Here is a 15,941-nt window from a genome sequence, read left to right as displayed (position 1 = left end):
CTCTCCGGGATGCCAAAGCTGCTGGTCCCAGGATGCCAAGGCAAAGTTCTAGAAGCCTTGGATATGTATTAACCTCAAGGGAGCTCATGGGCTATGTTTGTCTCTTACCCATTTGGTATTGGGTTCAGAAAAGCATCTCTACCCTGTGCCACCATTTCCCATCAGGGCCACCTGTTTTTCTTTATACAACCGAAGAATCAAATTCCAATATGTGATTGTTATATGAAGACCTGGACAAAGGGTTTTTGATGGATTATTAGATTTGTACAACTCCCTGAGGTGGGTACCATGATTATCCCTATTTTACAGAAGAGAGGACTCTAGCCCAGAGAGGTTAGGTCACTCTAATAAGTATGGAAAGGATTAAAAAATCCAGAGTCCACTCCCAGAGATCAAGCTCTCACTTTTGCTTCTTTCTTACAGTATTTACATAAGTTTCTTTCCTGTTTTGTTCCTGCATCAGAAATGACTTGCAGTTGATTGCTGCCTCCTATTCCAAAGGTGATAAAGCCAAGTCTGGTCTTCCATCAAAATAACTTGGTCTCAGGAAAAGGCAATTAAAATTCAAATTGAGAAATCTTCTAAAATTCAGCAAAGAGAAGGAACATTTAAAATTAGCATCATGATTTTTTTTAGGAATTAATGTCAGTTTGTGAAAGATTATTGTGCACCTCTCAGAATTCTTGGATTCTATGGCTTAATTCGCATACCACCCGCTGTTTTATCCTACAAGGATAGCAGAAGCTTCCAAAGGAACCTTCCCTACCAATAGGGAGAAGCTGCTAAGTACCACACTGCAACCTCTGTGGTTTGGGTACAAATTCCACAATGTTCCTAAGTCTTAATAAAGAGCTTAATATATGTTCTTTTCTTTTCCACTAAGAAGAGACCCTAATTAATGCAACTAGCCAAAATGTGCATGAAAAGAGTGGCTCTTTAAACTTGGTTGAACATGGGAATTTCCAGGGAGCTTAACTACACCCTGTTACCTGACTCCCACCATGATATAATTGACTTGAGACGATCTGGGTATCAGAATTTTTAGATGTTCCTGAAAAGATTCTAATGTGCAGCCACAGTTGAGAATCACTGGCATAAAAGACAGAAGGAAGTATGTAAAATTCACTCTACAGTCAAAATGAAGAGGGAGCAGAGGAATGTCTTCATTCCCTGTTAACGGTTTTGACTACCTACATGGCTACAAAATCTGAGATACTAGTGGTCTCTGATTCTAACTGCAAGCAAGGTGTTCCCTCTACTCAGTGACCCGCTGAACGACCATGCTTGGTGTTTGACAACTAATGACTGCAGATATCAGCCACAATGCTCCAAAGCAAGGGTTCTTAACCTGGGGACAGAATTCCCCAGGGGAAAAAAAAAAGGCATCTTTATTTTTTACTGATGTTTCACAGAAGTTCAGCATGTCCTTCAGTTATGATTAGAGGCAACAGACCACCGTCGTACGGGCAGTTCTTGAGAGTTTGCACACTCTGGTATTTCCGTGTCACATTGCAATTTGAGCTGTTATCTCAAAATACCATTTACAGCAATCACTGCTTTATTACAGTTGTTTGACAGACCTGCCGTTAGAGCTAGCTATTTAATGCAATAATGATGATACCCGTGGTTTTCCATATCATGACTTTAGTACTCGATCACTGCATTTCCATAAAACTGATTCGGATTTCATTGTATTTTATGCATTCAGCAACATTATTCTGAGAAGGGATATAAATGCCTCGCGGGAGCCGAGTGGTCCGTGGCACAAGGAAGGGCAAGAGCCCGCTGGAAAGCGGTGCCCGAACAAGCCAGAGACCGCATATTTGCATCCAAGGCCACCTCCAGGAAGGGCACTCTCGGGAGGGAGACTCCCAGACCAGAGTTGGGTCTTGTTTTCCCCGGCACTTCCGCAGATAAGATTTGGCCTGGAAAGCCAGTTCAACCTAGCAGAGAATAGGATGGGCTTTCTCTTTCTCCTCAGTTGCCTCCTCCGCTTGGCATTTGGGAGTGCCCCGAGTGCCAGACCGGTAACTCGAGCTTCCAAATTAATCAAAACACACAGCGCCCCAGGCAGACGAGCCCGGGAGCCAGACAAACTCTCCTCTGGTGACCCCCCGGGCCACAGCTCCCCAGCCCGGTCCGCCACCCCTTGGAAACCACGCTTCCTCCACTGCCACCCCCGCCCCATCTTCTCCCAGGCAGGTGCTCCGGGCCCGGGGGCAGCGGTTGCCCAGCCTGGGGCGCCTTACCTCGGGGGACGCCCGCAGCTCCCGAGTTGCCGCCTCTCCCGCCAGCCAGACGCACACCTCTCGGCTCCGCCTCGTCCGAATCCACCCCGACCAGCTGCCTCTTCCCGGCGCTCTCACGGCCAAGTCCGGCTGCAGTGGGAGGCGGGCTGGCGAGGGGAACGCGGCCAGATGCACGGCCGCGGGCGCTGCGAGCAAGCGGGGCCTCCCGAGTGCAGGCGCCCAGCGCGCCTCCCGCTTAATCTGGGCAGGGCCGCTGGCCACTCCCTCCACCCTGCGCAGCCACCTCCCCACCGCACACCCCGAAATTCCCCCCTCCAACCTGCACCCCCACATCCCTCCTGGGCCCCGAGACCTCGGGAGCATCCCCTCCTAGGACCCTCGCCCTGGATCCGCGCCCACCTGTCCCGCAGGCGCCCAGCCCTTCCTCGCCTCCTGGGCACGATGCCCGGGATCGAAGGGACACTGCCCGGTAAGTCGGGAGGGAGGGGGCACGAGGGCGGGACCTGAGCCACGTCTTCCCTCCCTTGGAGCCACAACCAAAAAGCCTGGGTGGGGAGGGACGGACCGCGCGACTGAGCCCTACAAAACCCGCCCTGACCGGCCAGCGAGGCGAACTTCGCAGCCGGGGCTCCCCAACCCGCGCCGCGCAGGGGACGCGGTGGCCCGAGAGCCTGCGGGTCCCTGGACGCGCCGGGGCCCTAAGTGGGAGCCCACCATGCGCCCCAGGACGGCGCCCAGGCCGCCGGTGCTGCAGCTGTCGCTCCTGCTGGTGCTCCTGGCGGCGGCGCCTGCGGCCAGCAAGGTGAGTGCGGGGCCCTGTGACCCCCACCACCCGCCCTGCGACCCCCCACCCGGCGTCCGGGGACAGGCTGATCCCACCCGCGAGGGCGCTGTCCTTGAACCGCTGCCGGGTCAGTGGCCCGGCTACGGGCTCCACGGAGGTCTCGGGACTGGCAGCGCGGAAGGGAGGTGGCGGGGATGCCGTGGAACAGGTGGAACGCGGGGCTGAAGGAAGAGGCGAGGAGCGGGCTTGTCCAGCTCCCTAGACGTCAGCGATGCGGGGAAAGGGTCTCAGAGGTCAGCCAGTAAGTAAATAGATAATTGCCAGGGATGATACGTGAGAACGCCGGATACGGAGGCGCACGACGACCCGTTGGTGAATCACAGCCGGCAGCCGGGCCCGGCTGAGGGCACCGAGGGCTGGCAAGAGACACCTGCGGGAAGTCCCTGCCGCCACTTCCTAGTCATGACCTCACACCAGACTCTGACTTCTTTGGGGCTGAGTTTCCTCCTTGTCAAAACTTGCTCTACAGTGTTCCATTGCAATTGCTGGGAAAAGCAAATGCTATCACTGAAAAATTGAGAGCACCTTAGAAATAAAACTCAGGTTAGAATACATTGAGCAACCTGTCACTTTGATTTGATTTCTACATGGCATTTGAGTGATCCTGAATTCATTTAAATCCACCTCATAATTCCTATTCTTTGCCATTAAAGATAAATCGTGTGTCCTCAAATCCAGGATGCCTCCTAGAATGGGCTTACTTGATTTTTAACTAGTGAAAGTGAAATTTAACTTTTCAGATGCTTTGTGTTGTTTTAACACTTAAGTTAATTTGAGTGATAACATGATATGGTAAGTTTCATTTCCAAGGATGAGCAGATGGTTTACAAATTTTATGATTAAGATTATGATTGGAAACAGTCACAGAAATATTTGTGTGTTAAATAAGAAGTTTTAGAACCTATGGCCACATATAATACAAGTTTTTTTCTATTTAAATTAAATTTTAAATTTAGAAATTGCAGATGAATCTAAAACCTCCTTTGACCACCCTCATAACTCTTCGATTTTCCTGTCTTCCAAGAAGTACCTACTTCCAAGGCTTTCATGTTTTTTCCAGATACTTCCCATTCATTTACATACATATATATGGCCCCACAAACTACATGTTTTTGTTTGTGTTTTTTAACATAATCAATACCATGCTGTACACCATATCCTTTTGCAACCTACTGTTGCAATCTGTCCACGTCAGTATTCAAGATCTACCTCTTTTTCTTTTTGCTCTGTTGCATAGTCTTTCACAAAATGCCAAAGTCATTTGAACCATTCCTTTATCAATTTACATTTAGGGTAGTTAGTGTTTCACATTCTAAAGGATTTTTGTAATCTATGTAATCTCTTCATGTAGCTGGTTCTAACAAAATTCTTGCATAGACTAAGAATTCCCAGCCCAGGTAATTAAACACTGTCCAGAGTGAGAGTTAAAACTCATCCAAGCCAGTGTGGGTTATCTGCCAGAAATAAATAAATCCAAAAGCTAAGGTATTCTAAAGGCAATGTATGTTGTGAGTAGGCCTGAGGAAGAGTTTCAGAGCAGGGTTTGTACAACTTTTTGGAATCAGAAGAAGAAGACTGAGATTGGGAAGGGGTGGGACATTGTACTCGTAGAAGGATCAGCTTGAAAAAGGAATGCTGTGGGACCATGCAGCCTCATTTCCAATTCTACCATGATATTCCCTTATTATTTTTACATGCAAAACTTTCTGTTTTGAGTTTCGCCAAAGCTTGGTGACCTTCTGCTGATATTACAATTAATCTATTTGCATTGTTTTTCTCATCACTTGAAGTAAGTCTTTGTTAAATGTTTTAAGGATTATCATTTTCAGTGGACCTGTGGGGTTATACAGAAACTATGCATTAAAATCATGAAATGTGCCTTCAACTTAAAGAAGAAAAATCACAACATGTTAACTGATCATTGGGTGACATGGACCAACATGGCTCCCTTCACAGAGAAACTCTGACACTGGGCAAGGCAGTTGACTACTCTGACCCTCAGTTGTCTCATCTGTAAAATGAGAGAGTAGAAAGTCCTCTGAGGCAGCAGGTGAAGTGATGAATGAGGCAAAGAGATGGGGGCAATCTTCAGAACCAGCCAGCTGTTGGCATTCTAGAACTGGTCCAGTCATGTCAGAATCACTTCAGGAGAAAAGATGGCAACGGAGTTTATATTAGAAACGTCTCAAATTCGAAGTATTAGCAACCAAGTCAAAACTTTACAAAAAAAACATAGTGTGAGCCAAACAATGTATAAGTGAGACTAAATTTAGCCTCTGAGTCATCATATTTCATTATCTTCGTATTACACTAGTTAAGGACATGTTTTGCTCTAAATTTTTCCAGTTTTACTTTAGCATTTCTCAAAACAGAAAGACAGCACTTACATGCCAAGTTTAGACAGGGTGGAACTGTCCACCCACACAATTTGTACCGATGCACCCAGAGTGAAATACCTCTGCTGTTTTGCTCAGGCATTCAGTTCCAGGCTGGCTGCTGAGCCTGTCCCCAAGTTCTATAACTGTGGGGCCCTGCTCACCCACTTGAGACAGGAGGCACTTTGCTATTGCCTCAGGCTATAGATCTGGGAGTGGAGGTATAGAAAACCCCTTCAACTTCTAGGTAAGGCGAGGCTCACAAATTAAGATGTCATGGTTTATCCTTCCTCTTTTGGCTTTATAATTCCAGACAGAGCAGAAATATAAGCGGCAAATACCAAAAGCTAAAAAACAGCTGCATTTAAGGAGGAGGTTTTCTGACATGATTTCATTTTCTTAATTAAAAAATTTCAGTTGAGTTAGAAAACCTTTCAAACAAAGTAAAGTAACAGACACGAATTTGTCTGAGATTAAGCAAATGTTAATAAGCTTAGAGTTTTTTTGTTCTCAGATTAATTTCTCTACAGAAAAAAATATGAATACAGAAAGTCATATACACAATCTTTAATTCCTCTTCCATCCCCAAAAGTTTTTGTACATCATTCTCCTGCACAATTTTGTATTTATCCTCTGTGTGTGTATGTGTTTGTGTGTGTATATGGAGTCTCCACAAAAAAATAAATATTATTGTTTTGTGGTCTTTCAAATGTAATACATATTTTCTCATTATGCATATCTATCAAAGCTTCTTTTTACCATTCAATATTATGTTTTTGGATTTTGTCCATGTTGATACATATAGATAGAATTTATTTGTAGTAATAATTGCTGCATGGTATCCAATTATATAAATAAAACTTGGTTTCTTTTTCATCCCCCTAAACAGAGTAAGTTTGTCTTCACATTTTCATTTTACAAAGCTGCAATACATATCTTTGTATAGGTACCACTGTGACAACTAGAATTTGAGGTCTTAAGTGGTTCATAAAGAAAACATATTTTAAATTTTTTAGGATAATTATCAAGTTGATCTCCAAAGGGATTGTACCAACAGTGTCCAGAGTACCTATTTCTCCATATCTTTGGCAAAACTTAGTGTGCTCAGATGTTAATGGGTGTGAAATGAGATCTTGTTTTGACCAGTGAGCTTGTAAACCTTTTCTTATTTTAATTGACCATTTACATTTCCCTCAGTGTGAAATGCATGCACAACTTTCTGCCTACTTATCTATTATAAACTTTGCCTTTTGTTACTAAGTAATTAGAAGTTATTTGTATATTTGGATACAAAAATTTTGCCATTAAATGTAGAGCACATATTGTATTCCAATATTTGGTTTATCTTTTCATTTAGTTATTGGTACCTTAGGTATAATACCTTTTTCCACTATAATCTCATTTATATCTTTCTTTAATATTTTGTCTTTTGCACCTTGTCAAATAAATTATTTCTTTTCCTGGGATTATAAAAAAGTTTTCCTACATTAAGAAAAAAAGTTTTACAATTTAACCCTTTACATTTAGATCTCTTAATGAGTTTCTACTTATGGGATCTGATTACATCTTTTTCCATATAGAAGACAAATTGTCCCAACATTTTTTTAATCAAATAATACATTCCTTCCCTCAATGTTTGGCACTGTTATATCTGCAAACATATATCCCAAGCAACCATTCATAGATAGGCCTATCTGTAAACTCTCTATTCCATTGATCCCATTTTTTTCTCTACAACACCACCACACTAATTTTGATCACTATATTTATATTAAACCTATATTTGGTAGGAAAAGAACAAGATAGAACAGTTATCCCTGATGTTGTCTTTCTCTAAAATTATCACTGGTATTCTTCCATGTTTGTTCTTCTGGTTGAATTTTAGTATCTGCTTGTCAAAGCTTCATCAAACATGCCTATGGGACATTTATTAGTATTGCATTGAACATATAGGTTAACTACTTGTTACTGGAACATAAACACATGGATAGTGCATATAAATGCGAATTATTTTTAATTTCTGATCTTATTGAGTTTTCTTATTACTTCTAATAATTTGTAGATACATTTAAATTGTCTGTGTAGACCACCATATTGTCAGTGAATAGTTTTTCTTCTTTTCTAATATTTATATCTTTTTTCCTTTGTCTTATTGTTCTTCTAGTTCATTGCTAAATAAAAGCAGTAACAGAAGATAATTTTGTCTTATTACTGAAGTTAAAGGAAATGCTTCTATCATTTTATTATTTTTTTTTGTTGTTGTAGAGTTTTACTAGATTCTCCTTATCAGGTTACGGATTTTCTCTCTCCCTAATATTGTTTTATTCGTTCTATCAAATGAGTGGATATGAATGTTGTCATTTATTTTGTCTGCATCTATTTTAAGAAAATCACTTATTCTTTAGTCAGTCAATATAGTACATTACTTTTAAAATATTTAACCATTCTTGATTTGCTATAGAATAAACTCTAATTGGTCATAATGTCTGTTCTTAAAACATTTTCTGTTATTAAATATGGCACAAACATGAAAAAGTACACTAACAGATGTAGGGTTTTATGGCTTATTAGTTGAATATACATGTGAAGACAATTCGGGTCAAGGAACAGAGCACTGACTACTCCAGAAGTCACCCTTTCATATGTCTCAGGCACAATCCCTTTTCCTCCCTTAAACTAGAATCTGACTTCTAGTAATCACTTTGTTGCTTTTCTTTATACCTTTATCATCTGTGTTTATTTCAAGTGCTATATTTTGGTTTTGCCTGTTATGAATTTTATACTGGTAGCTTCACTCATTTTGAGATAATGTATGTGCACTCCTAGTGTCATACTTAGGGTGTAAGTGTAGCTAACACTGGAGATAGGCACTTGTGGGAGTCCACCTAAGGTGTATATATTATGGTCATATGTTTGAGGATATCTCTAAGTAGCAAATGTGAGACCTTATATAACTGATGTGTATACTGCAGAAAATCCAATCTGCAATATTGTAGAATGGATCTGTCGGCATCTCTCTTAGTCACCCTGGACTGTTATAACAAAATACCATAGATTGAGTGGCTTAAACAGGCATTTATTTCTTACAGTTCTGGAGACTGGGAAGTTCAAGATCAGGGTACCAACATGGGCATGGGCTGGTGAGGGTCCTCTTTCTGGCTTACCAACATCTTACTTCTTGTAACATCTTCAGTTGGATGGAGACAGAGAATGCTAGCTAACTCTCTAGACTCTTCTTGCAAGGACATTAATCCCATCATGAGGACCTCACCCTCATGACCTCATCTAAACCTTACCTCCAAAGGCCCTGCTTCCAAATACAGTCACATTGGAGGTTAAGGTTTCAGCATACAAATTTGGGAGTGGAAGAGACACAATCGATTCATAGCATTCTGCCACTTGTCTCAAGTGTGGTTACAAATACAGAGAAGGCCTTGAAACCCTTTGACCCAAAAAATGAGTTAGAGCAAATTTACCAAATGAAGTAGGTAAAGCCTGGAGGACAAAACTTAACCTTCTGTGACAACCATAGTTTATAACCTTAGTTCTGATATAATGTCAATAATAAACATTCTCAGTGTTACACATCAATAGGATTTAGGAACTATTAATAAACTCCTCTTGATACAACAGAAAATTCTTTTCTCTTCTTTGTAAAAAAGATTAGACAGAAACTTCACTTTATGGTAACAAAATAAGTACAAAATAAGAAAGAACCTCATTCCAGGTTCTATGTTGGTCTCCCAAGATATAGTCGCTGGCTCTTGTCTTCTCAAAGCACATGTTGGTCTTCCCATTCGTCCCGATGTTCCCCACGTAACTGCTAATTAAGGCCTCTGGCTTCAGGTCAATTTTCTAGCCAAGACTGAATTAAATTATGTTGGTTCTATAGCTGTGTACTTCACACACTTTCAGAAGTTTAGATAATAAACATCTGTGTTCCTGCTATACAAGAGAAATATGAGCCATAACTATGAGCCTCATATGTCATTTTAAATTTCCCAGTAGCCACATTAAAAGTAGACAGATGAAATCAATTTTAACATATTTTATTTATACCAATGCATTCATAATATTATCATTTCAGTATGTAATCACTACTAAGAACATTAATAAGAGATATTTTACAATATTTTTTACATTAAGTCTTTAAGATCTGGCATGCATTTTGCAGTCCTAAAATATCTCAGTTCAGGTAAGCAACATTTTCAAGCATCTGTAACCACACGTGGTCACTGTCCTGGACAGTGAGGGTCTATGTAAATGATACCCAGAGGAGAGAGGAGGGAACAGTCTGTGAGGTCATATCTGTGAATGGGACATACTTTGTTTGACAATTTGCCCTCAGAAATAAATACTTGTCAAAATGACAAGCTTTAATTCAAGGCAATAAATCAGCATGCATTGTGTCTAAATATCTGTGCAACTTTTTCCTTCAGATAATTAAAATAGTTGGCTCTGGCTTCAATGTTTAAAGATACACAAATTAGCATTGTAATTTGTAATATGATTAAGATATATTTGTAAACAATTGAAAACGTGTCACAAAATAGCAAATAACTGGAAAATAGCAAAATAGCAAATAACTGGAAAAAGGAATGGTAGTAAGAGGAAATATATTAAAAACCAACACTTCATCACATCTTGCCTTTCATCTTAAACTATAAATCAGATCATCACTAGGATCCAGCCAGATGATAACTTTAGTGTTTCCCTAGCTAAGTCATTTCCAAAAACGGTTTATTTTATTTATCTGAAAATGATGACAATATAACTGTAGCAGACAAAGTGCTCAATTCAGTGCCTGGTACAGAGCAAATATCGAGCTTTTATATTCTAGTTCTTATTCTATTGCACATATAATATAATATAATTATTTAAAGCCAGAAATTAGGACAGAAGACACAGGTACTGGGAGAAGTTCTGGAAATTCATTGGTAAATAAAACAGTCTGAATCCCCACTCATGATGTAGTTAGGAGACAGACACCAGTCCAGTAAACAAACAAATATGTAACTATAGATTGCGTTGCTGCTAGAAAAGAATAAGATGTACTAAGGAGAAGGAGAGATTCTAACCATAGGAAGAGGTGGATGGGAAGGCATTCTGAGAATGGGCACATAGACTAAGGCTGGATGTGGAAACAGCCTTGGGAAGAGCTGAGGGAAAAAACCCAGGCCAGGGCCCTCAAAGATGGAGAGAGGCAAGACCCTTCTAATTTTATTGCTCTTGGGTTGTCAAAGAATAAAATCAAGACCAACAGGGGTTTAAAGACTAATTAATTAAATATAAAATTTAAAAGTTAACTTTATCTATTTCTTATAAAGGGAATAGATGTTCCTTAGGGAATATGCTGAGTACCTTGTTAGCGTGAAGTGGAAAGTGGAAAACAGGAAGTCAGGGTGCCACAGGGCAGGTTCATTGTGATTATGCTAATTAAAGATGGAAACTTGCTCCCTGAATAGGTGGAATAAGTCCGCAGGCCTGTACGAGGCTCATTATGATACAATTTTAATGCTTACTCTTAATAAATTAATATTTTAGCAAAAGGAGACAAGGCAGTGTGTTAATGCTATTTCAGGACAGTGTGACTTGGGAATGAACCCACATATAAAGTGGTGACACATATCTCCTTCTTCACCCCAGCCTCCTTAGGATGGGTCTGAATTTGCCAAATGTGGTTGTGAAGCCCAGGGCAAGAATGCTAAGCCTGGCCAAGGAGGTCTTGTCACAGCTGATATTGGCTCATGCAAGAGAGGGCTCTAAGACAGGGAAGGAAAAAACCCAGTTAAGGACCTGGAAGAAAGTAAAGAGCTCCTCAGAAAAGGAGGGGAGGGGAGCCAGTCTAGATCAGCACAGCAGTTGCTCAATCTGTCCCTGTTAATTCATTCAGTACAATTAATTTGATAATAATTTATGTACACAGAAGGTAAAAAAATTCAGTCCACTTTTAGCACTTCATATATATAATATCAGACTATCAAAAATAAATCTTGAGGCCAGGCACAGTGGTTCATGCCTATAATCCCGGCACTTTGGAGGCCGAGGCAGGAGGATTGCTTGAGCCAAAGAGTTAGAGGCCAGCCTAGGCAACATAGCAAGACCTCATTTCTACAAAAAAAAAAAAATTAGAAAAGTAGCTGAGCTTGGTGGCATGCACTTTTGTAGTCTCAGCTCCTTGAGAGGCTGAGATGGAAGGATCACCTGAACCCAGGAGGCTGAGGAAGCAGTGAGCCATGATCTGTGCCACTGTATTCCAGTCTAGGGGACAGAGTGAGACCCCCAACTCAACTATATATAATATTCAAGAAATACATGTACATATTCAATATATATATGTCCAAGGTATATATATTCAATATGTATATTCAAGAAAAATATATATCTACTTATTGAAACTTCATAGGTATAAAAATAAATATTTCCATGTATCATGGTTAGTATTATATATGTGCGTATATGTGCATACATATATAAATTTCCACACATATATTTAAAGATTTTTAATATTCTAAACATTTTGGTATTAATTATTGTTGTGAAATAATGATTTAAATGTAGCCATTTAAAAATATTTCATTCTGCTGGTAGTTTGGGGGTTAGTCAGAAATTTTCCATTTTTAATCTTTGAGATCCATGTTTGCTAATTAGATTGTCTCTCCAAATTGGTTTTTTAGAGACGTGATCCTAATGTTTAAACATGAGTTCAAGTGTATTTAGAAACATTGGGAGATTTTGTCATTTTGTAGACAAAACAGTCAGGTCACTGGGCTTTTTTCCCACCAGGATATTTTTGTTATTACGTGAACTTCTCAAGAAAAAAGTTCCACAAATGGGAAGTTAAAAAATCTGAGTATTCTCCCTTTGTATCAAATGACAAAGTATGTCTGAAGAGACCCAAGAAAACAAGGCAAGATATTTATTTTCTTTAGCCAGGACGATAGGAGAATTTTATGCTGTTTGTTTATGTATAATATTGGGAAAGCTGAAGAGTGTGCATGCTTTTTTTAAAATGTTGTGCGTGGAAGCTGAGCTTGGTGGCTCAGCCTGTAATCATGCACCTTTGGGAGGCTGAGGTGAGTGGATTGCCTGAGCCCGTGGGTTCGAGACCCACCTGGGCAGCAAGACCTCATCTCTACAATAAATAAAAAAATCAGCCGGGCGTGGTAGTGCATGCCTGTAATTCCGGCTACTCGGAAGGCTGAGGCAGAAGGATCGCCAGAGCCCAGCAGGTCGAGGCTGCGGTGGCCGGGAGCGGCCACTGCACTCCAGTCTGGGCAACAGAGTGAGACTCCAACTCAAATAAAATAAAATAAAATAAAATAAAATAAAATAAAATAAAATAAAATAAAATAAAATAAAATGTTGTGTGTGTTGTACAAAATTTTGAAAATGTTTAAAAGTACAAAAAGACATATAAAAATTAAAGCTATAATTATATTACCCAAAGATGATGATGATGATTATATTATTATTATTATTATTAACATTTTGACCTAATCCTATCTAGACTTTTTTTCATTTTTCTTTTTTCACCTAACAATAGACTGGTGAAAATGTTTGTGTCATTCACTATTCTAAATATAATTTTTAAATGTCTACAGAGGACTTTATTGTAGAATGGTGCCATAACTTATTTAAGTAATGTCTTCCTATGGAACATTTTGGTCATTTCTAATTATGTATTTAGAAATAAGCCCCTCACCCCTTATCTGCTGTTTCACAATTCAAAATTTCAGTTTCTTGCCAGCTATGGTCCCCAAATATTCAATGGCACATTCCAGAAAGAAACCATTCATAAGTTTTAAATGGTGTGCCATTCTAAGTAGTAGTGATGAAATCTTGTGCCATTCTGCTCTATCCCACCAGGGATGCAAATCCTCCATTTGTCCATCAGATCCACATCATCTGTTCCCCACCCATGGGCCACTCAGTAGCCATCTCAGTTATCAGATGACTGCCCTGGTATCATAGGGCTTGTGTTCACGTAGCCCTTATACTAATATTGTTCCTGAAGCACAAAGATCGTGGTGTTGGCAATTAGGATTTGCCAAAGAGAAGTCATAAAGTGCTTCTTTTAAGTGAAAAGATAAAGCTTTTCCTCTTGATAAGGAAAGTAAAAAAGCATATTCTGAGGCCAAGATTTACGGTGAGAACAAATCTATTCATGAAACTGTGAAGAAGGAAAAAGAAATTTGCTCATAGTGTATATAGTGTTCAGTACTATCTTAGGTTCTTGACATGTATCCCCCTCAAGTAAAGGAAGATTACTGCAATACTAAAATGGAACTCCTTGAAGATAAACATTTATAAAAATCATATTTCAATAATTATGTATGCAGAAGCTTTCTTACCAAATGTCTCATTTTGTGCATTTCTGAGAGTTAGGCAGCGAGGTATATCATTCCTGATTTATAGACAAGAGACTGATCCAAGGCTATTCATCAAGTTAGCGGAGGAACTGAGTTGATAATTGGGAATTCTGATTACTAGGGATGTTTGGTAAGGTTCTTGCAACCAAAATCTCCCCAGATAATTGAAAAAAACTGTCAGGTGCCACTGTATTTATCATGTAAGTAATATTTAAGTTTGTTATTTAAAATGCTTTGGTTGCCAAAGATGAATGACTCCTGACACTCTTATCCATTTACAATCAAAAGCATCAATTAATTACTTTTATTTCCTGAAGTATTACTTGGCTCTCCCCTGCTCAACTCTTTGACAACTTGTCTCATCCATATTTGTGGTTTCAGATCTTAGCAACCCACTTAATATTGCTAGTCCCCAATGAATGTTCATAAAATTGGATGGACATTTTAATACTTTAACTAAAAAGTCCATAAGGAATCAGTAGAGTCTTGATCTTTTGGCATAAGAATAAAAAAAATTTGATGAAATACTGAATGCTTCATTCATTAATTCAACAAGTATTTCTCCACATTTTACTATGTACTGGGGACAGTGCTACACTCTGGGAGCAAGTCAAAACTAACATGCCCTGCCTCCTGTCCTCATGGAGTATGCCACCCAGTGAGGGGCTTAGATACAAACAGACAATAAAAATAAAATTACACATGCTGTAACAGGGTAAAGATGGAAAAGCAAACTCTGAGTGGAGTTGAGAAGGAGGAATAAAGATTGGTAAATACACAGAACAGAGAACTTGCAGGATATGTAAGAGCAATGGAGCTAGAAAGTAGTAAGATTTCAGTGGCTTGAAAACATAGCTTATCTTCTAACTAAAGTGTTGAAAAATGTTGGCAAAGCGTTCAGAAAGCAACAAGTATAGCTCCTGAGTGGTGCTTTTACCTTCTTCCATCTTATGTCCCAGCTGAGTCCTGCCAGTGATTAGGAACAGTACTTCAAGGTTTATACACGTGGACTGGATTCTCATTTTGCCATCCTGGGCAAAAGCAGATTCTCAGTTCCTTCCGAAAAGTGGCAAAAACTAAAAACAGTGCCATATCTGAAATCTAGAGATGAAGTGCCTACTGATTGGAAGCCAGACTGCATATCGCACGCAGGTGCCAACCCTCTCTAATTGCTGCAGAAAAGGCAGAAGCCCTAGAGGTGGATTTATTGAGGACTGGCTGTGCCTGGGGCTGTGCCCACGGAACCGTTCAGTTTTACTCGCTGTGACCTGCTCAGGCCTTTCAGAGACAGAACATTCAGAGCCCATGTGACCTGAATGAGCAGCATCCCCAGACCCTACGAGGGCAGTCATGCAGGCAAGGACATCTGAGGCACCCTGGGATCCAAGGGAGGCAGTGCCCAGCGGCAGTAAGAACCCTTCATTTGGGCCGGAAGAAAGACGCTGTTGTGATAGTTTGGGGGCGAAGTCACGAAAATTCCAAGGTCACTCAAATTCAAATTCTCCGTTTCCTCAATCACAAAATGTGGCAGATAAAATCCCCCCTCCTATCTCCTGAAATAATACAATTGCACATTTTGCACACAGCCAAGCATTCCACAAATGCCAAGTATTACTGAGACAGGAATGAGTTTCAATATCAGAAAAGCAGTAGCCCAAATATGTTTCTTATACTCGTTTAATTCTCCTTTTATTTTGTGACCTAGTATCAACTTCCTGGAATGTATTAAGGAGTTTCTTGTTTTCAAAAATATTATTCAGTGCATTCTTTACTGCTGGTATTTTCTAATAACATTATTTGAAACATCAGCAGAAATGACATCCTCCCTTAGAACTGTCCCCATTAAAAAAATGAACGGTTTATTTACCTTACACCATGCCATGTAAATACTGAGGCTAAAACTCAGGCAGTGGTTTCAGTTCTTTTATGGTGACCTCACCAGCAACCTCAGCTGAAATACCTGTTAATTATAGAGATATTTCTGGGTAGTATCTAATAATAAATTCTTCCTTTCTTTTCTTTAAAATATGTGACTCTTTGATATATATCCAAAAAGAGAAGCTATGCATCTTCCCTAAAATTCTATTACTGCGTAATCAGC

At 40.0% G+C, this 15,941-nt stretch overlaps 1 protein-coding gene across 1 annotated transcript in view; it reads left to right on the top strand.

Annotated features, from left to right (window-relative positions):
- Positions 1-1,958: 1,958 nt before the first annotated feature.
- The window catches only part of LOC103259286 (collagen alpha-3(IV) chain-like), a gene marked incomplete at its 3' end in the record, with an annotated part of 115,922 nt that continues 101,939 nt past the window's right edge, over positions 1,959-15,941 (top strand). Inside the window, exons 1-2 of the mRNA XM_008056969.1 lie at positions 1,959-2,718; positions 2,780-3,051. Of these exons, the coding sequence (XP_008055160.1) occupies positions 1,959-2,718; positions 2,780-3,051 (1,032 nt within the window). The remainder of the gene's footprint in view (positions 2,719-2,779; positions 3,052-15,941) is intronic.

The sequence above is a fragment of the Carlito syrichta genome, unplaced genomic scaffold (assembly GCF_000164805.1).
Source record: "Carlito syrichta isolate Samal-C Ts95f unplaced genomic scaffold, Tarsius_syrichta-2.0.1 Scaffold302584, whole genome shotgun sequence".
Taxonomy (NCBI): Eukaryota; Metazoa; Chordata; class Mammalia; order Primates; family Tarsiidae; genus Carlito; species Carlito syrichta.
The sequence above is the reverse complement of the archived record's forward strand: the minus strand, read 5'-3'. Positions and strand labels throughout refer to the sequence as shown.